Source organism: Candoia aspera, chromosome 1 (genome assembly GCF_035149785.1).
Source record: "Candoia aspera isolate rCanAsp1 chromosome 1, rCanAsp1.hap2, whole genome shotgun sequence".
NCBI lineage: Eukaryota > Metazoa > Chordata > Lepidosauria > Squamata > Boidae > Candoia > Candoia aspera.
Genome location: NC_086153.1, coordinates 212,089,368 through 212,115,529, shown reverse-complemented (window position 1 = coordinate 212,115,529; position 26,162 = coordinate 212,089,368). Strand labels below are relative to the sequence as shown.

At 39.1% G+C, this 26,162-nt stretch overlaps 1 protein-coding gene across 7 annotated transcripts in view; it reads left to right on the top strand.

Moving 5' to 3' along the window:
* The window catches only part of R3HDM1 (R3H domain containing 1), a 62,408-nt gene extending 39,472 nt beyond the window's left edge, over positions 1-22,936 (top strand). For all 7 annotated transcript variants that reach the window (XM_063288701.1, XM_063288699.1, XM_063288698.1 and 4 more), the window contains 8 exons: positions 3,847-4,001; positions 5,428-5,576; positions 14,866-14,969; positions 16,043-16,212; positions 16,802-16,952; positions 17,491-17,570; positions 19,041-19,125; positions 21,529-22,936. In XM_063288701.1, coding sequence (XP_063144771.1) covers positions 3,847-4,001; positions 5,428-5,576; positions 14,866-14,969; positions 16,043-16,212; positions 16,802-16,952; positions 17,491-17,570; positions 19,041-19,125; positions 21,529-21,899 — 1,265 coding nt within the window. In that variant the 3' untranslated portion in view covers positions 21,900-22,936. The remainder of the gene's footprint in view (positions 1-3,846; positions 4,002-5,427; positions 5,577-14,865; positions 14,970-16,042; positions 16,213-16,801; positions 16,953-17,490; positions 17,571-19,040; positions 19,126-21,528) is intronic.
* Positions 22,937-26,162: the final 3,226 nt, after the last annotated feature.

Genomic DNA, 26,162 nt, shown 5'->3' with positions numbered 1-26,162 from the left:
AAATGTGTTTTACATCACAACATTGAAAAATGCTTTATAATTAGTCCAGACAATGATCAAAACACCTGTATTCCAAGCACAGTTCTGTGTGTGTGTGTGTCTGTGACAAGCCAGCCCTTGTAGAACAGACTGGTTTTATCATGAGCTGTTGGATTCGGGGCCGTAACACTGTCTGAGAGGGTTACATTTCTCACAGTGAACCGGTCTCTTTTTCAGCTGCTTTCTGGCTGCCTTTTTAAAGGGGTTGCAAGTGTGTCTGTCTTCAGTTGTGACTTTCTTAGCAAGGATTGTATTCTGTTCTTCCCCCTTAAAAAAGACTGGTCTGCAACCTCTGCCCTCAGATACTCAGAGAAAGTATCAGGGCAGGAATGTTTTGGACAAGCATTTGTCTTTATGTGGTCTATTTCATTTGTCCTGTGTTCTTTTGTTTTTTAGAATCCTGCCATGATTGAGATTTTAATTGCTTTAGAGGAGGCTGTGCCCCTCTCTAATTGATTTGTGTATAATGTTTGGATTCGGATACTGGAAGCAGTTTCATTACTTAAGAAAACTCATGATGCAGAACTACTGTTCATTCTTTGTAATCTCTGAGCATGAGTTTTTAACTACTCTTTAATAGCACTGCTGTACAATATAACCATCTGTTTCAGCAGATGCTGTTTCTCTTTCTTTTCCTGCTGAATGCTGTATTTCTTTCTTGCTACTTGGTATTCCGAGGTGGAAGAGTGCAGCTAAAAATAGCAAGGTGCTTTGGAACCCACAGGGAAATATGTTAGCAGTCAATTCATATTGTCTTGGTCTTCTCTCAGCATGGAAAATTGATTTTTACTTCACCAGTGAGAAAGTGCCAGAAGACTCAGAATAACTTTCACAGCTACACTGCAGTCCCTGAGAAACAGAAATGTTGAAATAGGAGAACTCTGCAACTTCAATACATGCATCCATTACATATTATATACAACCTGTGCCCAGGAACAATGTATATTTTATTTTGCATACTGTAGTCTGTTGGATTGCCAAATATATCCCAGAACAGGGGCAGGACATCCCTGATTTTAGGAAATGGATGATCTTTATTGGTTACAAAAATCCTATGCAAGATCAGACTGGCTTTAGTACTTGGATGAGAGACCACCAGGAAGTGCCAGGGCTGCAGACTACACTGTGAAGTGAAAAAATTGCCTGATTTACAGACTCCAGATACAACATTTGCCGAATTGATCTCCATTTGTTTATAGCAAATATTCTCCCTTTCACACAAAAATTGTCCTTACATTCATAGAAATACACACAGAGAAGGAAGAAAGGAAGATAGATGAGGTGTGCGAAGAAGAGATAATTTGATAGGGGAGAAATTAGGAATTATAAAAAGGGCTAAGTATACTAGGTTGCTGATGAAAACCTGTTCAAAGCATTGTTCCTGGATTGAATTTATTGTGATGAGAGACAGTAAAAAACTAACACACCAGCTCTGCTCTCTTCCATTACCATATTAAAAAAAAAAGGATTTTCTTACCCCTATGGGTGGTATGTGTCTTCCCCAACCTCAGGTCCTCTACCAGAAGCCTAGGAGTTTGAGGGAGTTGGGCTGAGAGTGAGTGAGTGGCCCAAGGTCACCCAGCTTTCATGCCTAAGGTGGGACTAGAACTCACAGAGTCCTGGTTTCTAGCCCAGCACCTTAACCACTAGACCACACTGGCTCTCTATTATATGATATGATATGATATGATATGATATGATATGATATGATATGATATGATATGATATGATATGATATGATATGATATATCAAAAATGAAAATGTTCCCCTCAACAGCTTAACAATGTCAGTTTGTCCTTAGTTTCCCTCCTCCTTTGGGTAATTAAAATGTCTGAGTAAGGTTCTTGCACCCTTTCTAATCCCACGAATTATGATTGTAATAAACTTTAACTGACTGCCAAAAAAATTGACAGGGAAGGTTGTCCGTTGGGAAGGGATACTCTTTCCCTTCACACAAGGGCTTTTGTGGCTTCCACCCGCTCCTCAGCGTGGTCCTAGTAACAAGTTATGCCTTGTTCCTTTACATGAACTGTTAAGAGGTTGGTTGGTTGACATGTGACCTGTGAACAATTTTCTAGTTCTGTGGAAAAAGTGAAGCTTTTTTCTAAAACTTTTGACTACTCAGTAACAAAACAATGGTGTTCCATCTTAGAAGCTGCATTTTGTTTTACTTAGACAAAGACCTCATTCTCCATGTGAAATAGGTGTCTCAGTTTGACCATCTACTCAGTCGTCATTGCTTAAACAATTCAGAAAATCAAATTTGTTCAATTCTGCCTGAAGAAATGTGATGCATTTATATAATGTAATGGTTTCTTAAGTTGGGAGACAGCATTTTGAATAACGTCAGTGAGAATTTGGAGATTTTCAGATTTATTGAAGAGGCTTCCCACTACCATTCTGATGGTAACTAAAAAACAATTATAAGAGGGGGAAAAAAGTCTAGGCTGTAAAATATGTTCACACTCTTCGTACATTTAGGAGTGTTTCAGATCTTGAAAAATGACTGTTCTGTAGCCAGACAAGCACATAAATGTATGTATGCAAAGCACTATTATATTGTGCCATGAATCAGAACTAGCAAATTCATGGCTTAATGAAACTGAAGTTAATAGATATTTCTATTTATCAGGCATAATTAGAACATAAAGATTGCTGTTTAGCAAATAAGTTTAGTTTTGATCTGGTTGTCTTTATTAAAATAAAATACAAATGATAAGCTGTTTTTAATGGAAAAATGCTGTAGTTACTATTTGCTGGAGGTCTCGGAAGCCCTTTACACTCTGGTTCCACCTCCTGCTTTGTGTTAGTGGCTTAGTAATGGCTTCTGCCACCACCTGTCTTCCATAGATGCTTCACTTGGCATCTTCCCCCTGGCTCCATGTGTGAGATAGGACTATCACAGCCTGTGCTGCCTTTCTGTCAATTAAGAGGTATACATTTCTAAAAAGGAAATAAACTCTATTTGGTCTTGTGGCCGTGTAGTTTATAGGCATATAACTAGTGATTACACCCCGTTCTCACCAGAGATAATCTCACCTGAGAGAAGCCAAATGGAACTTTATTTTTAAACAATCAGTAAACTATATAGTTTTTAAAATGTTAGAAGTTAAGATGCAAAACTTCCCTGTTAAGCAAACAAATAAATAAATACAGAGTTACCTTGAAGAAGGTCAACAACCTAACAGAAAATCCACAAGACAAGACAAACAAATGGACTCAGGTATGAAAATACAAAAAGAGATGTTCCAGGCAGACCCCAAGATGGTGCTGGTCATCTTAAATGGGAAAAAAAACTCTAAGGAAATTGGAGTAGAGTTCAATTTTTTTCTTCAGATTACAGGATTCTACAGAAATATAACTTCATGAATGTGCAGTTCCCTACCTTGTACAGAGAAATAAAAGAGAGGAGAGTTTAGTATAGCACAAAAATGGAACTTAACACAACATTCCCAGCAAAATGTTTTTACCTGTCTTTCCAGAGATAGCTGTGGCTATGTGATGCATAGCATCTCTCCCTCAAGCAATTGTTGGTTGTATGTCTGCACCAGGCTGGTAGGTAGATTAGCTGGCTGTGAATGTCAGCTTGTAGGCAATCATTCACAACAATCCATAAAGACCAAAATTTTGGTCATTATCACACAAGTATTATTGAGCCATAAATTATCTCTGTTGCTGCATGTGGCTTTTTTGAAGTAACCCATAGAAAAAATTGGTATAGTTGTTATATTTAACGAATACTTGGGTATAAATTTTCTTTCACATTACCCTGTCAACCCTTGTCTTAAATATTTGTACATTTGCAGGTTACCAAGTTATGCCTAACCAGCAGCAAAACTACCAGGGTTTAGTTGGTGTCCAGCAGTCGCAAAACCAAAATCTAGTTGGAGGCCAGCCCAACAACATTGGAAACCAGATTCAAGGGGTACTTGTCCCATATCCACCCCTGCCATCTTATCAAGTAAGCTGTGGTGTGTGTGTGTGTGAGTGGAAATGTTAAAATATAAGTAGTTTTGCTGAATACAATTCTTGGAACCAAGGATTGTTTGAAATACATGATGGAGTATTTCAGATTGATCTAAATGCCTTTCTGTGGCTTAGTTTGGCATGTTTGGAAGTTAAAAAAAAACCCACATTTATTGTGTTTGACTGTAGACTTCACTTAAATATTGTTCATGGAGCTTCCAGTAGTAACCTAAGATTTTATAAAAAGCTTATTTTTTCTTACTTTCATGGAAAGCAAGGTATGGAGACATAGGTTTTTAATTTTGTTCTTGAATATATTATATCTTGTAGTTGGCTTGAATTTGTCACTGTTTCCTATAAGTTATTAAACAATTTATCCTACTATGAGAGCTGTTCCTTTTTCTTCCAGTGAAATGCCTTATAATGCATATCAATTTGACAGAAAAATAATTCCTTTCTAAGTATATCAGCATAGGATGAAGGATCCACGACATACACATTATACCACAAGGACAGCAGTATTATACTATGCTATGATGTTCCTAGCCTCTACTAGCTTCCTTTGCCCCCCATGTACCCTCCCTGGCCACTACGTACCCTCCCCCACTCAGCAGCAGCCATCTGAAGCCACGCCTGTGCCACGCCTCCCTGGCCACGCACACAGCCTTGCACACCCTCCCCCATCTGGCAGCAGTCACCCGAAGCCCCACTGTGCTTGTGCTGTGCCTGCCGGCCACCCCCCCACCCCCGCCACTCTCCCACCCAGCAGCAGCCACTTACCTGCCTGCCAGTTTCCTTGCAGGCCACCTGGGACTTGCAACTTCCTGCCGGCTTCCCCACTGACTTTGGTTGTTGGAAGCCAACAGGAAGTTGCAAGGAGGTGCTCGTTTAATGACCCATGATCCTTGCTTAACAACGGCAGTGGGGACTGCAGGGATTGCTGTCGCTAAGCAGTGCGGTCATGTGACATCGCACTTTATGACTGCATTGCTTGGTGACAGAAATTCTGGTCACAATTGCCATCATAACTCAAGGACTACCTGTATGTCCATAATTTACACTGAGGAAAAATAAGTTTTTGTCATGCCCAGACAATTCAGTTTCTTAGTAGTGGACTCATATTACTGAATCTCCTGATAGTAGGAAATTAGATACTTGGGAGAAAGTCACATTTGAACCTCTTTGTCCTTCCTTCCAGTCCTGTAAGTGAAAGAGATTATTCTATACAGATGAAAACTCACTTTTGTGACTACCTATGTACAATTTGTAGTGGGTCGTCATAGCTGCAGGATTCTCATACTTTTGTGGATACTAGACTTCAGTACTCTTCTGTTGTCTTGTATGCTTGTTTATAAGAATAAGCTGCCATGGTGTATGTGTCATGCTTACTGTTAGTGATCCTACTGCACTCTAATTCATAGGTCTCCATGGCTCAAGTTTCCCAAGGACTGTCACAGCAAACATATCAGCAGCCAGTGGTTATTCCCAGTCAGTCTAACCAAGGACTCCCCACATCAGGAATGCCTGTTTATTATAGTGTCATTCCATCTGGACAGCAGAATAATTTAAGGTGAGTGTTATTTAAGCTTTTAGATTAGATTTCAGTTGGAGGTTCCTTTTTAGTGAAAGTTTGTGATCAAAGAAACCATAGTGCACAAGAAAAAACAGCATCAGTAACTTACAAAGCTCATTTAATTTGATTTTGAATAACCTGGTATGTGAATCTTATAACTTAATGCTATTTTTTTCAATGTCTACATAGACTAGAACATTGTTTCATGTCAATATGTTTCTTTATTATTAAAAAGGAAATCTCTAGGGACCATGAAAATGAGCAAACTTTTTAATCATGCCTGCTTAATTTTTAAAAATAATAGAATGGTGTGAAGTGGCTTTTTGGTTTTCAGAAATGTGTTCTTCCCATAGAGGTGTTTGATCATAGAGTATAATCACAGAACAGGCTTTTTTTTTTTTTTTGCCTGGAGGTTAAATTCCATGTTTTACACTATAGCATCTGGTTTGTGTTCTCATGCCCCATGTAATACTATTGATCCATGTCCAACAATCCCTCTTGGGATGGGAAACTCAGAACCTATTCTTTCCTCCCCTGCATGAGGCATGTATGGAATCTGAAAACGATATCACCCAAAGGAACCCAAGGTTTTTATGAAACAAAAGCTTTTGAGAGTTTTTTGTAGAAATTATCAGCAGAACAAGGGCATTAAGCCTCCTCTGTTAGTTGGAACATGCCTATTTTGTTTCATAAAAACCTTGGACTCCTTCGAGTGATATCACTGTCAGCTTCCATACACCCCTCAGAGGTTGCATTTATTTATTTATTTTAAAGGTTCACCTTTCTCACAAAATAAAAACCTTGACTACGCCTCTTCTATATAGTAGATGAGGTTCTGCCCAATTTCTCACTGGATGACCAGGAAAAACCTATGGTAATGTTTTTAACCTCTCTACTGTGGCAGATAATGAACTGGTTAACTGCACCACCAAGCAGGTCAATGCTCTCTTTCCAAATTTTTTTTGGGGTGGGGGGAGGGACTAGAAAAGGATTACAAAATAGTTAAATCAGGTAAAGTCAGGAGGAGGAGTAGACACGACTCTATGACATTCTGGAATATTGCTGTGCAAATAATACTGAACCAAATCAAGCATCTTCTCTAAAGCCAAAGCAAACTACATTAGGAATTTATAAAGCTATATACAGGTAGTCCTCAACTTATGACCACAAAAAGGACAGGAAAGTTCATCATTAAATGGTGCGGTCGTTAAGAGAGGCATCACATGACCATACCCGATTTTACTACCTTTTTTTGCCATGGCCGTTAAGTGAATCACTGTGGTCATTAAGTGAATCATGTGGTCATTAAGTGAATCATGTGGTTCCCCATTGATTTGGTTTGTCGGAAGCCAGCTAGGAAGTTTGCAAATGGCAATCAGGTGATCCCAAATGCAATTGTCATAAATGCATACTGGTTGCCCAGCCCCCCAATTTTGATAATGTGATTGTGGGGACACTGCGATGGTCTTAAGTGCGAGGGCCAGTTATATGTCACTTTTTTCAGTGCCTTCATAACTTCAAACAGTTGTGAAATGAATGGTCATAAGTTGAGGACAACCTTTAGAAGGAAGTGGAATGTAGTGCAAATAATGAGGTAGGATTTGAGAAGAAGAAAATAACTGTGCAAGATATGGGAACCATGCCAGACTGTTTTTTGAAGCATTAGCTTAGTTTGCATGCCATTTACATGAACAAGCAAATGTGCTGGTGTAAGCTCCCAATTGCTTCCACTTTACTGTCCATGAGTCAGGATAACTGGCGAAGAAACAATGCTGAGTCAAAGTTCCAACTCTAGTTCTTTATTGTTTCTAACGTATACAGAATCTTGCCAGACTAAAGGTTCCTTAACTGAACTAAAGGGGAAAATACTCTTGGGAATCTAGGGCGGTGCTATTCTAACTTTCTTCCTCGGCCTCCCCTCACTCTCCAAACTATGCAAGCTGTGGGAACATTTATCTGACTGGAAAGCACTCTCTACTCCCTTGTCTCTGAGCTCCATCACACCATGTCAGTGGGAATTGCTAGTCAAACCAAGAAATCTATTTAGGTTTGTTTTATGTGGCATCTCAGCTTGGATCTCTGGCTTCTTCCTATCTCAGTAAGAATGCATCTTAAGCCAGGCTTTGTTCTTGGGTTAAGATTCTGATTTATTAGAAAAGCCATAAGATGGGAATTCTGGTTCAGATACAATGCTAAACAATTCATGACCAGAAAACCATTCCTGAAGCAAGTGTTGAGAAGAATTCTAGGTTATTGTTGTAGGTTTGCAACCCCTGTTTTATGAGTATGTGTGAGAGTGCACTTTGATCTTAAAACAGATATATTTCTGGAATCTGCAATAGGTTCCTATTTCTGTTCTGTGTGGCTGAGACATGGGTATATTTGTTCTTTAGGAATATGAATAAACAGTTCTATCATCTTTAAAAAGATCTTGTTGTTTTCAGTGCTTTTTTTCTGATGTAGAACAGTCTGATGCACTCAGCATCTATATATCAACATTTTAATATTATTTCCCCCTGCTCCCCAAAGTTGGAAAAGGCACCCGACTCTTTGCGCTTTTTGTTTTTCAGTTTCATAATTTAAATAAATAGGAAACTTCATGTTGCAAAGTATCATCTTAATTTCCAGAAATGCTTCTGATCTCTGTCAAACCCCCTGGGCATTCTTAGAAATTTTAAAAGGAGGGTGGCAATGGCTTGATGTACTCACCTGCAAGAAAAAATACAAGGGTGATGAAGGATGGCAAGACATACCCTCATTAGTTAGTGCATTTAGTGCTATGGTAAATAGCTATAATACTCCATGTTGTAGACATTTTATGAAAATGCTGAAAACATGCTCTCAAACTCCAGATACACTTACAAGCCTAAAAGAGTGGTGCATGTTCCTGCATAAATATTTAGAGTGCATTGACTTAATTCCTGTTCCTTAAGTTCATTAATTTAAAAATGATGAAATAAATATGGGAAATTACTTTTGTGGTTGAGCTTAACTATAAAAATACTGATGGATTTACTTTTAATCCCATAGCCTGTAATGACAATGAGTGTTCTCTTGCAGTGAAGCCATTTTACTGAAGTGGGATAGTTGAGGGTGGATGATGAGGAAATAGGTTGTATTAATTATATATGCTCTGAGAAATTCTTAATCATATGTACTTGGTTTGTACAACATATAGGAAATATAGATTGTGGTTAAATTTAGCTTAATCAGTATCTTTTGACAAGATCAAATTTTATTATTGACTGTATCATTTCATTTGTGCCATCATGTAGAAGGTTGTAATTTTTACAGCTGGTGTTGCAGTTCCATCAGGAGAACATGGGATGACAGATGTAGAGTCTCAAAAGTTCTGTACATACCAGCTGGGCTTAAGTTCAGAGGAATTTAAGAATATATAGGGTTGCAGCCCACATTTGAGATTTAATCTGTATATGGCCCAAACAGAATGTATCTTTTAGTATTAATTATATGTTACCTGTTATGTTGTGCTCATGAAATCCCCTCCTTATCCTATTCTGTAGATAATCCTTGGTTTTCTGGTTTAAAATATATTGATTTCACTGATAACAATGAAAGACTTTTAGCAACTCTCTAATGACAAAACAGGATTATGGGTTATTTGGAGATCGAGGTTGAGATGGCAGTTTTCATTGATTAGGCTTTCTTGTGACAGTCCCCTGAAAAGCTGACCACTAGAAAAGGTCCCAATAGAAGAGAATATCTGTACCTCAGGGCTGAACTGTGGAGTCGTTGGTGCTCTCTGAGCTTGATTGTTTGCTTGCAGATGTTTCACTGGGTAGTCGGGTAAGCTCAGAGAACACTAAGGACTCTAGAAAAGGTAATCAGATACCTCTGAACCAGCCTGGGAGATAATGCTGAGGTCAGGAGGTGGAAGCTCCTCCTTGTAGAGAAATGCAGACAAAATGTTGATGAGGAAATGCAGGAACTGTTGGCAGAACGGTCATGAGATAATCAAAGAGAAAGTAAAGGACAATTCAGTTGTGGGAAAGGAGGAAGCATGAAAAAGAGACTCAAAATAAGATTCTGTGTGGTTTAAGAGGGGGCAGAGGGAAACTTTCAAGGTTTTGTAATTATCTCCTATAACAATAGAGTTCTAGTAGTCCTTGTGGTGTCTATTTCCTAACCTGGCTGACACTCATAGGTCCTCTTCCTTTACTGACATGGAAGTAACTCTTCCATTTAAAAAGGGAAATGTCTGAATGTCTGAATTTATTTAAATGAATTTAAATTTAAAATGTCTGAATTTATTAGAATATTGTCCCCAATATTATATAATATATATATACAAATGATCAGCCAGTTCTCGACAACACACGACTATCTACGCAGATGATACAGCAGTGGCTACATAAGGATCAAGCTTTGATGAGATAGCTGGAAGACTCACTGTAGCACTTGAAAAATCAGGACAATATTACACTGCTAATCATTTGAGGCCTAATCCAAGTAAGACACAAGTGTGCACTTTCCATCTTCAAAATTGAGATGCCGGGGCTAAACTGAATGTTACATGGCAAGGGGACCGATTACAGAATTGTCCTACACCAAAGTATTTCGGTGCGACACTTGATCGAATGCTTTCCTTTAAACAGCACTGCCTGAATATTAAGGCCAAGGTTAGTGCGAGGAATAACATTATTAGGAAATTGACAAATTATACATGGGGAGCCCAGCCATCCACGTTACGAACATCAGCTTTGGCCTTGAGTGTTGCTCCAGGCTGGAGTCTGTCGAAACAAGTTGACATCGCCGTAAATGAAGCAGTATGAATAGTGACAGGAAGTCTTAAACCTACACCAATTGAGAAAATGTACCCCCTTGTTGGTGTTGCACTACCCAAGATCAAGAGAGAAGTGGCAGCAGTTGTTGAGAGAACAAAAGAGAATGATCCCCAGCACCCTCTGTATGGGTACGAGCCTCAAACTCGTCGACTAAAATCTAGGAAGAGTTTCATGGCAAGAACAAACACTCTTGAGGGCCCACAAGAGCAAAACCGAGTTGGAAGATGGAGAAGAGAAATCACTGACCAAGGAATAGTCCCAGAGGAGAACATGGCCGAGGGATTCAACCTCCTTTATGTTATTTGGAGGACTCTGAATAGGTTGAGGGTTGGAGTGCCTAAGTGTAAGACTAAGATGCTCAAGTGCGGGTTGCTGACGGATAATAACATGCTGTGTGGATGTGGAGAGATACAGAATTTGGCCCACCTGCTGACCTGCCGATTATTACCAATAACATGCACTGAAAATGACTTGGTTTTGGCCAATGACAAAGCCAAGAAGGTGGTGTCATATTGGCAGCTTAAGGTTTGATCTGGATACGAAAGAAGGAGAAGAAGAAGAAGAAGATTATTTTAAGGAGCAGTGTTCTGTTGTCCTGTGCAGATGGAGATATGGCAATGGGTATTGAAAAACAATTTTAAATAGAGTAGTTTGGAAGGACTTCAGCAAAGGATCGTTACCTTGTCATGGTGCTGGAGCTTGAGCACCTCAATGATGCCATGAGCTAAACCGTGAAGGGCCACCCAAGACGGGAAGGTCATGACAGAGAGGTCAGACTAAATGCGATCCCTGAGGAAGGTAATGGCAACCCACCCCAGTATTCTTGCTGTGAAAACTCAATGGATCAGTACAACCAGAGATACGTCGTATACCATCGGAAGATGAGACCCCCAGGTCGGAAGATGGTCAAAATGCTACTGGGGAGGAACAGAGGTGGAGTTCAACTAGCCCCAGACGTGATGACGCAGCTAGCTCAAAGCCGAAAGGACGGCTAGCGGCCGACGGTGCTGGTGGTGAACGGCGAATCCGATGTTCTAAGGATCAACACACCATTGGAACCTGGAATGTAAGATCTATGAGCCAGGGCAAATTGGTTGTGGTTATTGGTGAGATGTCAAGATTAAAGATAGACATTTGGGCGTCAGTGAACTGAAATGGACTGGAATGGGCCACTTCACATCAAATGACCACCAGATCTACTACTGTGGACAAGAGGACCACAGAAGAAATGGAGTAGCTTTCATAATTAATAGTAAAGTAGCTAAAGCAGTGCTTGGATACAATCCAAAAAACGATAGAATGATCTCAATTCGAATTCAGGGCAAGCCATCTAACATCACAGTGATCCAAATATACGCCTCAACCACAGATGCTGAAGAAGCTGAAGTAGAGCAGTTCTATGAGGATCTGCAGCACCTACTGGACGACATGCCTAAAAGAGATGTTATTTTCATCACGGGAGACTGGAATGCTAAGGTGGGCAGTCAAATGACACCTGGAATTACAGGTAAGCATGGCCTGGGAGAACAAAACGAAGCAGGACACAGGCTGATAGAATTTTGCCAAGACAACTCAATGTGCATAACAAACACCCTCTTCCGGCAACCTAAGAGACGGCTTTATACATGGACTTCACCAGATGGACAACACCGAAATCAGATTGACTACATCCTTTGCAGCCAAAGGTGGCGGACATCTATACAGTCGGTAAAAACAAGACCTGGAGCTGACTGTAGTTCCAATCACGAACTTCTTCTTGCACAATTTAGGATCAGACTAAAGAGATTAGGGAAGACCCACAGATCAGCTAGATATGAGCTCACTAATATTCCTAAGGAATATGCAGTGGAGGTGAAGAATAGATTTAAGGGATTGGACTTAGTAGATAGGGTCCCGGAAGAACTATGGACAGAAGTCCGCAACATTGTTCAGGAGGCGGCAACAAAATACATCCCAAAGAAAGAGAAAACCAAGAAGGCAAAATGGCTGTCTGCTGAGACACTAGAAGTAGCCCAAGAAAGAAGGAAAGCAAAAGGCAACAGTGATAGGGGGAGATATGCCCAATTAAATGCAAAATTCCAGAGGTTAGCCAGAAGAGATAAGGAATTATTTTTAAACAAGCAATGCGTGGAAGTGGAAGAAGACAATAGAATAGGAAGGACAAGAGACCTCTTCCAGAAAATTAGAAACATCAGAGGTAAATTCCAGGCCAAAATGGATATGATCAAAAACAAAGATGGCAAGGACCTAACAGAAGAAGAAGAGATCAAGAAAAGGTGGCAAGAATATACAGAAGACCTGTATAGGAAGGATAACAATATCGGGGATAGCTTTGATGGTGTGGTCAGTGAGCTAGAGCCAGACATCCTGAAGAGTGAGGTTGAATGGGCCTTAAGAAGCATTGCTAATAACAAGGCAGCAGGAGATGATGGCATCCCAGCTGAACTGTTCAAAATCTTGCAAGATCATGCTATATGCCAGCAAATTTGGAAAACACAAGAATGGCCATCAGACTGGAAAAAATCAACTTATATCCCCATCTATTTCTGTTTTATTGACTATTCTAAAGCCTTTGACTGTGTGGACCATAACAAATTGTGGCAAGTTCTTAGTGGTACGGGGATACCAAGTCATCTTGTCTGCCTCCTGAAGAATCTGTATAACGACCAAGTAGCAACAGTAAGAACAGACCACGGAACAACGGACTGGTTTAAGATTGGGAAAGGAGTATGGCAGGGCTGTATACTCTCACCCTACCTATTCAACTTGTATGCAGAACACATCATGCGACATGCTGGGCTTGAGGAATCCAAGGCTGGAGTTAAAATCGCTGGAAGAAACATTAACAATCTCAGATATGCAGATGATACCACTTTGATGGCTGAAAGCGAAGAGGAACTTGCTTGCAGCTAAACCTCAAAAAAACCAAGATTACGGCAACCAGCTTGATTGATAACTGGCAAATAGAGGGAGAAAAGGTAGAAGCAGTGAAAGACTTTGTATTTCTAGGTGCGAAGATTACTGCAGATGCTGACTGCAGTCAGGAAATCAGAAGACGCTTAATCCTTTGGAGAAGAGCAATGACCAATCTCGATAAAATAGTTAAGAGCAGAGACATCACACTGACAACAAAGGTCCACATAGTTAAAGCAATGGTGTTCCCCGTAGTAACATATGGCTGCGAGAGCTGGACCATAAGGAAGCTGAGAGAAGGAAGATAGATGCTTTTGAGCTGTGGTGTTGGAGGAAAATTCTGAGAGTGCCTTGGACTGCAAGAAGATCAAACCGGTCCATCCTCCAGGAAATTAAGCGAGACTGCTCACTTGAGGGAATGATATTAAAGGCCAAACTGAAATACTTTGGCCACATAATGAGAAGACAGGACACCCTGGAGAAGATGCTGATGCTAGGGAGAGTGGAGGGCAAAAGGAAGAGGGGCCGACCAAGGGCCAGGTGGATGGATGATATTCTAGAGGTGACGGACTCGTCCCTGGGGGAGCTGGGGGTGTTGACGACTGACAGGAAGCTCTGGCGTGGGCTGGTCCATGAAGTCACGAAGAGTCGGAAGCGACTGAATGAATAAACAACAACAACAAAAAGTTTGGAAGGAAAGGAAGACACAGTACAAAGTGTTTTCTGGAAAAAAAGCAATGCCATCCTGCATAACTCTTCGGCCTGTCTTGGTTATTCTGTAGGAGAAGAATAAAACAATTTGAGATCATTGTGATCCAAACTTAAACTTTCAATGGGATTATAATCATTCTTGCCTGTAGGATATCTCTGTATTGTTTCTTTTTCAACATTTGGGATTATTTTGATCTTTGTGTGCCTTGCTTTGATGATTATTAATATCATTTAGCAATTCACAGTGATATATTGAATTAACTGCAATTTTCAAAGCCTGGTCACCTTTACAAAGGCACTCTGTGAATAACTCACAGAAAGATTAGAAAAAGGAAAATAGCAATTCTGTCTGTCTCTATCTATCTATCTATCTATCTATCTATCTATCTATCTATCTATCTATCTATCTATCTTGCTGTTAAGTCATTTTCAATTTATTAATGTACATTGTAGAGAGAATTTATTCTGTTTACAACCTGTGGATATAAATCTGTTTAATTATAAAATAACCAAATATCTAAAAATGAGAGTTAAGGTAGGAAAGAGAAACAACATAGAACATATTCTCAGCCTTTAGTTGAAAGCAAATTTAGCTTGTTTATCTATCTCATAAGAGACAGAAAGATAATTAAGCTAAGCAATCTATTATTGACATTTACTACTTTATAAGGAAAGAAGGTCATGAGAAGTGATACGACCATTTAATTTTAATTTCTGGACTGTGAAGTCTATTTTTGTGTAAAACCAGATTATTTGAAACTTTTATGAATTTAAAGCATTATGGAATAACAATATGTCTGGATTTAATATGCTTCTATTGCTCCTTTTCTTTTCTTCCCCTCTTCAATCTGCTGCAGCTCTTCAGTGGCATATCTTCAACCTCCAGGGTCAGAACAGATACAGTTTCCTAGAACAACATCACCCTGCAATTCCCAACAGCTCCAAGGACAACAGTGTGCAGGTGTGAAAATAGAACATTGACAAATTAGTCCATTCTTCCTCATTTAATTAGTTTTGTTTTTTTAATCATTTTTGTACCAGTGCATTGTGGGGAAGAATTGGAAAAGAGACATTTTGGTATAGTGGTTAAGGTGCTAGACTAGAAACTGGGAGACTGAGAGTTCTAGTCCTTCCTTAGGTATGAAAGCCAGGTCATTGCTCCCTTTCAGCCCAACCTACCTCACAGCATTGGGAGCATTATGTGTACCACTTACGATACACAAAATAAAGGTGGGATATAAATCTAATAATAAATAAAAGAGGAAGTGACATACATCTTCTAAATAAATACATAAATACAATGTATACAACAGTCCAGTTTATTGGCTTTAAACACTGCACACATAGACTTAGCTCCTAATATAAATTTGTTTAAGCCAGTCCATGCATGGTACAACGTTTCACGTATATTCCTGCCTACCAAAAAGCTTCTTGGGAGTGTCAAGGAGTCCCCAGGATAATTTAGGATGGGATGTAGATACTATGACACAGACAGAATCTGAAGAAAAGCAGAAGGCAAAAGCCAGCAGAGACTGAGAAAAAATTTCCCAATTATTTAGTGGAGTACCATAGATGAACAAGAAGAGACAAAGAGATATATCAAAGTAAGCAAGGGAAAGACATTGAAGATAACAATCAAATGGGAAGAACAAGATAATTATTGATTATAATTAACAAAGTCACAAGTGGAGCCTTAAAAGTTTTCCATGGCAGAAGGTTCCAAAGTGTTGGGCTATATTCAATGTTATATACACTAACACAACAGAACTACTTTCTCACTGCCCTCTCATTGCTCCCAGTTCTGCTTCAGAGTCCCTCCAGTCCTCTAAAGCAAATGTCATTTTTGTCTGCAGGCAAACACAGATATAACCACAGGCATTATAATCAAAAAGCTCCTAACTGCACTTCTGGCATTGAGAGAACATTGAGCAAGGCCTTGATTTATAACATCAACGCAAAGGCAGATTCATTTAGATTTTCAGAAATGGCAAACAAGAAATATTAACGTCTTTTCCTTCCAATTTGGTTTTGCAGCAGTTGCACCACCACCAAGTGGAGGAATGGTAATGATGCAGCTCAATATACCCAATAATCCTCAGCCTCGGCCCCATTCCCCTCCTCAGTGGAAGCAGAATAAATATTATTGCGACCATCAAAGAGGGCAGAAATCAACAGATTTTAGTTCATTGGACAGTTGTCCACAGGTATACCTTATCCTATGTTTTGAAAACCTGGATATTTACAAGAAGGGAAACATCCATTTCATGAGACTGTTGAAAAGTTTTAAATATTGAAAGAAGGATGAAAGTATTATTCAGATTATCAATAGGAAATTATCTCTGGTTTTGGAAGTGAGAAGGACTGGGTTTTCCATAATTCAAATAGCGTCACCCACCACAAAGCTTATTAAGAAATCCGCCCAGGTCTAAAGTCCAGTACTGTAGGAAAATTAACAGAAAGTTAAGTTGACTGAGGAGGAGATTGGGGGTTACTAGATTTCTAGAATCAGGAACTTTCTAAGTAGTATCCAAGAATGTGTAGAGATAGAGTGGGTTTTGCTTGCTTGTTCGTTTACTTGCCAGTTGTATTGATGTTATGCCTCATAGCTATAGAAAAGAGAGAATCACCCGTTCTAGGAACTGCTAAGTGTGAGACTTCAACAGATCACAGAATCACTTGTGCTCGGTGAAAATGATTTAAACTAGGCCACTGAGTGTATTAAAAGCACAGATTTTCCCATGCTCTGACAAAATCATGTATAATTATTCTCTCCTCTTTTTATTAAAATAACAGTTACAACATAGTCCACAAATAGGTAGCCCTGCCACATCTCCAGCCCAGTCACCGGCACCAACTCAGCTTTCAAATATGAAGAATATCCGTCCCACCTTAACACCTCTTCCGCTTGTGCCCCCATTCTCTCGACATTTTGTTCCTGGACAAGGTAAGAATTCCCATTTCCTAAATTCTGAATTATACTTTATATTACTTTTAAAATTTAATTAGGAAGTTACATTCTGTTTCTTTCAAAAAAGAAAAAAGGTTTTGCTTTCCCATTGGTATCCTAATTCAACTGCCCTCCAAGTAAGAACACAGTTTGTGTTAATTAATTGCTAGCAGTGTGGGATTTATGAATTTTGGATATTGAGGCTGTTGCACAGAGATTTCTAATTGTGTTATCACAAGGGACAAATCAGTGTGAGGAGCCTTTGTTTCCACACTTTTTAGGCTCCTCAGATCATTCCTGACCATTGGCCAGATTTCAATGGGTTATTGCAGTTTTCTTTAAGTCCTTATTTGATCAGGTGCTCATTAGTATACTCAGGTAACTTTGATTAACTTTGACTTCATATAAGGGGGTTTATAATGGTTTGGGGTTGGCAAATCTTTAAGAATACAAAATACTATTAATTCAACTGTTGCCTATTCTTAACATTGATATTTTAATTTGAAATTATGTTTGTTTCCGTGTATTACTTCAGGAGATGCCAGATACCCCTTACTTGGCCAGCCTTTACAGTACAATCCTTCTCTGCCACATGGGCACATAGCAGGTCCACAGGTATGAAAAAAGGGGTTTCTTTACAGTAGGTTGCCAAACAGGATAGCATGAACCAGCTGTCAGAAAACATCATGAAAGCTCCTTAATCTCAAACACATGGACAGACTCAACCACAGTTTCAACTGAGAAATTATTAGCATCTTAGACCAAGTTAAATCCAAAAATGCTAGGGAATTCCTGGAAACTTGGCATTCAGACAAATCAGCCATCAAAAGTCACATAGAGATAACCACATTTACACACCATTCAAAAGAGACAATAAAAAAAAAGTAGGAAAGAAGCAAAAAAGACCAAAACACATCCTTTCCAGCAGCCAACATTCAGATAAGCAGGGTTCAACACTAGACAATCAGGCAGAAAACAACACTCTGTTAAAGGAACTACCAACAGGAAACTATCCCCATCAAAACTGGCAGGGCAAGCTACTGTATATAAACAGGGAGCAAACCCCACACTCACTCACACTGATGATGTTTCCTAGTTGAATAATGAAATGTCTGCAAGCAAACAACCGAGCTCAGAGGGCATTAAGGACTCCACAGGATAGCACTTATTTGTAAATCTAAATGTATGTGCCTAAATGAAAAAAACATACTTCTGTCAAATACTAGCTGCTTTCCTAAGAGAGGAATCGCTTATTCCATTGAGAAAAGTGTCTCCTTTAGACAGTGATCCTTTCGGACATGTGGTATATGCATGCTGGAATACTGTAGATGTAGTTATCACCATTAACAAAGTTGGGATTATTGTAGATGCAAACATCTGATAGTGTTCTACATCACTTTAAATGCTGTACGTATCATTTTTTTAAAAAGTAAATCTTGGGTAATTGTCCCTTACATCTACAGGATGTGACTTAAATTGATAGTTAATGCTGCAAACATCGCTTAGTATTTGCCTCTTGAAAGAGCATAGTACTTAGAACTACTGGTATGTATTTGTTCTCTGTGATCAGAGAAGTTCAGTTAAATCTAGATTTGGGGATAACCATCAAGCTTTACTTGGATCAAAAATAGTTAATTACCTGTGTTGCCTTCAACAAGGCAGGAGCATTGGCATTATGCTATTTGGATATCATTAAATGCATTCCAGTGCAATGAATAAATGATTTATTATGATTTGTATTCCACCTTTCTGCCAATAGGTCTTTCAATGCAGTTAACAATAACAAATAAAACATAAGCACTTAAAATAGTTAACACTTAAAATATCATGAAACAGTTAAAATCATAGCATCATTTCATGAATTCAAGTTACAGGATGTTAGACCTCTTTCCAAGACGGAAAAAGCAGTAACGTATCATTTAAATGGCTCCATTAGGATTGATCATCTTCATTCTTTGTGGTTGGAAAATGTGTATGTGGGAAGTAGGAGAAATAACATTCCTGGTCAATTTTTTGTGAATATGTATCTGAATTCTCTGTCTCTCTCTCTTTCACCCCAATCCCTACCCCCCACCCCTATTTTAGTGTCAGCCAGGAAACAGACATGGAAATAGAGGAAGAAGACCAGCCAAAAAGGCTGCTTCAGCAGATCTTGGTGCGGGAGAACCAGGCACGTAACTCATTGTCTGGCACTACTTAATGATGCAACTGTAGTACTGATGAAGTATATTATACCTCTTTCTGTTTCATACTGCTCTGTAGGCATAACTATTGTCTGGAGATGAATACAGGCTATGGTAGTGGTTCTTAAACTGTGTGCTGCAAGCCCAAACTGAGTTGACATGCATATTAGGGTGGGTCACCATGGTCCCATTAATACACTGAAATTTTCTTTGGCACAAGCATATTGATCCCCAGATGTGATTGATTGAATTTAGCTGATTTGACAATCTATGTTCTATGAGCAGCAGGGGGTAAGTTTGACCTTAAGTGAATAGGTATGCTTTCTCATACCTTTTGAGAGTTACCCCCTTCTCTCACCAGCTTCTAATTCTCAGTGTCTATACCCTCCTCTTCCTGCTGACTCACAGTGGCCTTCCCTGGGTAATTCTGCATCAGTTGGTGTGCTCAATCGGCTATTATGTACTGTGACTGTGCAACAGTCTGCAAACAGAGCATGACTTAAGGTATAGCCCTTCAAATATATGACCAAGCTTTTAAATCTACAAAATCAAGCATTATCTTAATATAATAAATGGGCCACTGCATTTTATACCAGTTGGAGTTTCTAGGTGGTCTTCAAGGCAATGTCATGTAGATGTAAACAGGATGGGGGAGAGAACTGAGCAATGGGGCATCCCGTATTGGGGTACCCACAGACTTGACCTCTCTCGTTCTATGACCGACTGGACCTGCCTACTTGGAAAGCAGTAGAAACATCACAAAACAGTGCCTCCCACTTCCAGCCCTCACCAGTGGTCCAGAAGAATACTGTAATCAACAGTATCAAAAGCTGCCAAGAGGACTAGGATGGTTGCGTTCCCACCATCCATGCCATGCCTAAGTCATCAGGAAGCAAGACCAAGGTGGTTCCATTGTATATCCCAGCCTGAATCCTGACTGACAGGAGTCCAGATAATCCACTTCTTCCAGAGCCCTCTGTCATTCTCACCTTATCACTTTCTTCACAACTTGCCCCTAAAGGGGAGGTTGAATATAAGACAGTAGTTGTCCAATTTTGGATCGGGACAGGTTCTTTGAGGAGGGCATGGACCAACACCTTTTTCAAGGCACTTGAATCTCCCTCTTTCATAATGAGGTATTGAGTACAACCTGTATCCAACCCCCAGTTCTCTCCAGTGCCATTTAAATTAGCCAGGCAGCAAGGATCAAATTCACAAGTCCACTTTCTGAAGGCTCAGCTCCCTCCCCTGGTAACATTACAAGATGTTTCCTCCATCCCACCAATCCATTTCCAACTCAGAGCAAATGCAAGCAGTTCTATCCATGAAATGATTGGCCAGATGATCATATTCTGCACTTGGTAGCTCCTCCTGCTCATCTTTAGGTCTGAGTTACTCTAAATAGCACAGCTGTCTGACATTATGCAGATGAAATAAGGGTGGAGAAGTATCCCCATTGAGAAAGCTCAGGTTGATCTCTTCTTGTGTCTAGTATTCACTTCTAATTTGCCATTAGAGTTGCTCCAGGCATCCTTTTACCCACTTCATTTCCTGAAGCTCCCTGGTAAACTAAGGAGCCCCTCAGGATCTGTGAATGGAGAGAGGCCACTTAGGAGCAATCCTCCATTATCCAGAGGCTAACCAGATGCCCACAGAACTGCTTTCCAGGTAGCTGGGAAATTCCCCAAGTGCTGTTTCGAAACCCTCTGGATCTATCAGGTGCCTGTACATAGTCTTTGTGTAGTTAACATTGGGTATGTTGCTGCCATATCTGGAACATGTATGTAAAGTCAGTCTTTTTTTTTTTTTTTTACAATTGAGGTATTGTTGACAGATAACTCTTTAAATCATCCCTTTATGGCAGTTAAGAATCTAGCTATTTCAGTAGAGTGAATGCTGCGTGTGTATCTCAGTTCAGTTCCTAGAGAACTGAGAAAAGGCTAAATAACTGTTTTTTTGGGAACCTTTCCTCAAGAGTTGGACATTGTTAAGACAGCAACAGCAATTAAAAAAAGACTTAACAACGAATGTATTATTAAATTAAATACTAGCTGCTTTAAAGTCAGTTTATAGCCTCAAACCTTAAGAAAGATGAGAGACACTGAATTATATTTCCCTAATTGTTAAAGTATGGCAGCACTGATATTAACTCATGGTTTTATGCTATAAGTCTCCATTAAATATATTTTAAAGTGGCTATCACTTGATTATGGAATTTATGTGCCCTTTTCGGATCCTGAGGTTATTACTGAATTGGAATAGCGGTAGGCTGCAAAACAAAGCCAACATTGCCAGGCAAACACACAATTTTGTACTGGGCCACTCTTTAGTAAAAGGACCAATATACTATATCTCATAATGGTCATTTTAAATCCTGTGTTCTCCTTCAGTTATAGGAAAAGTGTTGGAAATTACTGAACTTCCAGAAGGAATAACTCGTGCAGAAGCTGAAAAATTATTTGTGGAACTTCTTAAAGTTGGTGCCAAGATTCGGTGGCTACGAGATCCTCCATCTGTGCAGGTGCATCAGCCACACCAACACCACCATCGCTACTGTGGGAGTGGAGATAGTAATGTAAACACTGAACCTTCCAAACTTAGTGACTTGGCATCTACATATACAGTTCTGGCAACGTTTCCCACCATGTCTGCGGCCCAAAATGCATTGAAGAAGCAAAGTAACTCACTGAACAAGTTTAGGTTGAGAACAAGCAAGAAGCATTACGACTTTCACATTCTGGAAAGAGCTAGTTCTCAGTAACAACTACGACACTGAACATTCAGCCTTTATTACTTCCATGTCCTTATCTCTTCTACTTGATTGGCTTGATGTTTATGATTTTTTTGTTGTTGTCTTCATAAAACCCCTTGGATGTCATACACCGGTAAAGTCTTTTAAGAATACACCCAGTGATCCCGGAGAAGATGCAGGAAAAAAATAAGTTAAATCATCAACTTACAAAACACGGCTGTGATATGATGAAATGGACAGGCAGCCTTCTATGATGAATGCTACTAAAAAGCCCCTTTTGTAAAAGTTTTGTTTTATATTTCCAAATTCTTGTATCAGATCCAAAGCTCTGTTGTACAGCAAACTTTTATTCATAAGGAATAACCATATTCTTACCTGCGTTTTTTAATCCCTTTGTATAAAGCCAGCACGCTTCTCTCAGTTTAAGAGCAGGGAACTGGGGTTGGAAAAGAAAGAGAAAAGAGCTTCAAAGGAATTACACTGTTTCTAGCCCAATATGCAAAAGGCAAAGAAGGCAGCAGATTTCTCTTCCCTTTTGTTCTTCTCCCAAAGAGTCCTACAGTAACTACTGAAGGCCTTCTCCACACCTTCCCTTTCTAGATTTCTTTAGGAAATGTGAACGGTAACTGCCAATAAATTCTACTTTTGAGCATCTTGTTTCTATTCCAACAGAATAAATATTAAAAAGGAAAAAATGACCATCACCAATGATTTTAACTGGAACCCAGTAGTTTTCAGTTAATGGTAAAAGGTGACTCTCCAAATGGTAAAAAGTTTGCACTTTAATTGTGTTCCCATCAATATGTTTCTTTACCTTTTTTTTTTTTTTTTTACTGTAAGAGTGATCACATTTGATAAGTGCTGGAAACTTCTTAAGTGGTTTAGATATGTTTTTTCATCATTTGTAGAGGATCACTGGACATCAAATGATTCATTGCACATATAAAGGAGACACCTTTTTCAATTTCTGTATAATTTGCAAGGCTGTACAATGTGTGCTGATGCAAGCCTTCAGTTTGGGAAAAAAATAAATGTTTACAAATATACATTTTCTGGAGTGCTATTTTAAAAAGAAGACTCGTTCAGAACTGGTATATTGTGAGATAGATCCTCACAGTAAGGCAGCTGAGTAACTTCATCATTACCCATTATTAAATGATAGTTTGATTATAAACTTAACAGATTTTAATGATTAATATTTTTGACAAATGAGGTTATATTATACAGTTCCTCATGAGAGAACTTCAGAAAGAAAAATTTAAGTCTTGCAGTACAATTCTAGATGGGTTAATAAAAATGTAGTATTTTAGATACTGGTTGGAATATATGTGATAGATACAGTAGAAACACAGCAGAAACTCGGCTGTAGGTCATCGATTAGGCCACATCAGTAATGGGAAATTTGGTATAGTCCAAATGCTTGGCTGAATCCCCATAAATTCTGGTCATCAACAATGGTACTTGTGACTCTGGGAAGTTGTAGTTGAAAACAACTAGACGTATCATTACTTGGCCTGGATTAGGCCCTAGAAACTACTTGGATTGAAGGACGCTTAAAAACCATTTATAGACAATCAGGTGTGCAGTGTTCTGTTTGTCTAAGTCTTAGGTAGTTTGGCCAATTACAAGGAATTGTTAGATTTATAGTCCAAAGAAGCCTGGGACACTGGATGTTATCTATCCTGCAGTACAGCATGATAGTTAACATGTCAGTGGTCTGGGGCAAGCCACCACATCAAAGGCATCTGGAGTAGAATGATGTGTGTAGTTCTTTCATGTTAATGCTGGAAGCCTTGAAACTAAGATTTGGAAAGGAAAATGTAGATGTAATGACTATAATAGAAATCTGGCTAAGTGAAAAAATAAAATGAATAAGAACATCCCTCCTTCCTTTACATACCACACTATGCCAGTTTGTTTAAGAAACTACATTGTGCAGGATTCACACAACATAAACTATTGTTTACAAACTACAATGGCTGACTTCACTTATGGGTTTGGCTTAAAGTGTCCTATAAACTTAGCTATAGTAAGAATCGTTATATTGCTCTGAATTTCATAGAGGGCTTGTGGAGTTGTGTACAGAACCTTTGCAAGTGAATATCAGGCCCTTTATTCAGCCAGGATCATGTACATGCTTAAATATTTTCTAAATGTATACTCTTTCCTTTAGTTATATTCTGTCCCTTATTTCTGTGCAAAAGACAGATTTGCTGCAAGCCTTGTATATTTGGCTTTTAGAAAGATAATTGAAGATATTTCTGCATGAATCACCTATGGCAGTAGAAGATTTCTGCTGGAGTAAAAGGAAGGATAGCATAAAAAAGCTGTGGATTTCCTCATTTTTATTTTTTCCTTGTCGGATATATGCCCGAAGTCTTAACCAATGTATAATTGGTAGTGGGGCGGGGGAACCGCAATTCTGAAAAACTTAAATTAGAAAAAAGGTGTGTTTTTTAAAGATAAATATGTAAATCTTATACATTAATTTCAAGAGTATATTTAGAAGCAAATCTTAATAAATTCAGTGGGACACTTCCAAGTGATGCAGCCCTGCAGGCTAAATCTCTTATCTATCTCTGAATTATTAATCCTATTAAAATATCCCAAATACAGGAGTTAATGTTGATTGAGACAGTATCCTCTATTTAAAAAAAACCTGCATTGCTGTTTTCCATATGATGTAAAAACAAAATGTAGCAATACTGGGTATCTTCAGTCAAACAGTCAGAAAAAATGCTTGTTCCAATCATGAAAAAACGGTAAAACTAGATATTTATAATTGTGTCCTTGAGCAATTGGTTCTGGAACTGATCAGAGGGGGGAAACCTTGGGTTAAGTGTACAAAGTGTAATGATGACTAAGTTGTGTGGGTTTGAAAAGGAGATTCACAAAACTTAACAATCATAAAACTGATCATGATTGTTTATCAGCTGTGTTTATATAGCAAAGAACCCAGATTTGGAAGGGAATCTAGAGGCCACCTCATCTAATCCTCTGCTCAGTACAGGATCCACCAAAGTACCACCATCCAGTCTTGGTTTAAAGACCTCCAGTGAAGGAGAATTCACCACTTCATAGGGCAGCCAGTACCCTGGTTATAAATTAACAATTGTTCTCTCAACCCAATTTTTCATGGTATGCTGAACTTTAACCTTAGGAGCTGGATTTGCACAACACACTAGACTAATATGTTGGCTAGTTCATGGTTCAGTGTGTAGTGCAAAAAAACATTATTTTGAGTAGCTAGTGTCCCTCTAGACAACAGCTGTTGAGGAAAATGAGAAGAGTACAATTACACTTGCCTTTCCATTAGTGACTGGCTGGCCACCATGGGAGCAGAAAGCTGGACTTGAAAGGTCTTTGGTTCAATCTAGCAGTCATTTTCATAAAATCATGGAGCTGGAAGGAGCCATATGGGCCATCAAACCCAATCTCATGTAGCTTAGTTCCAAGTCTGCAGGACTACCTCCTTCAAATAGAATGTCCACTCTGTTCACTCAAAGCAGATGGAAATGCTGCAAGTCTCCCTCTTCAAAGGGGCGGCGGGGGGCAGAAGCAAAGAGTTTCAGTTATGGCCTCTGGCCTTTGGAATAGTCACATACCAGAGGCCCCAAAGTCTCCAAACTTGGTGGTACTCATAAAAGTAGCAACCTGTTCTGTTCCAGAGGGCCTTCAGGTTTTGACTGACAGGCTGTTCATTGGGAGAGGCTGCTGGTTAGCTGCTCCTGTTGATCTGTAATTTTGCAAGCTTTCTGTCTTTGTTCCCTTGTCTTTGATAGTTTCATGGTATAATTTGAGGGTCTTGTGGTCTTAAGCTCTTGTATGTAAGTAAACTGCCCTGAGTCATTTTGGAGCATGGCAATATACAAAACTTGTAATAAATTAATAAATAAGCTATCCATACCAGAAAAGTGTATAAAGGTTCATCACAATGGGTGCTTTACAAACTGACAATATATTAAGCTAGGGGATCTCCAATGTTAAAATGCTGCGACCCCATAAAATGATGAATTGGTGCAACCCCCTAAATGAAACTAATAGTTTAATTAGAGTCAGGGTTCAACAAAAAGTAAATATGCCACTTTTAATTAAATTTTAATCTATATATCACATAAAATAAGGATAAACTGGAATAAGTTTTGTATCAACTGTTTCCATATGATGTTTTACTTTTGTTTGGCTATGTGCTTTCAGTGGGCAGTGTTTTCTGACAACACACTGAGATCATTCTACTCCAGTAGCAAAAGCACTTGTGAAGTCAAAATATAC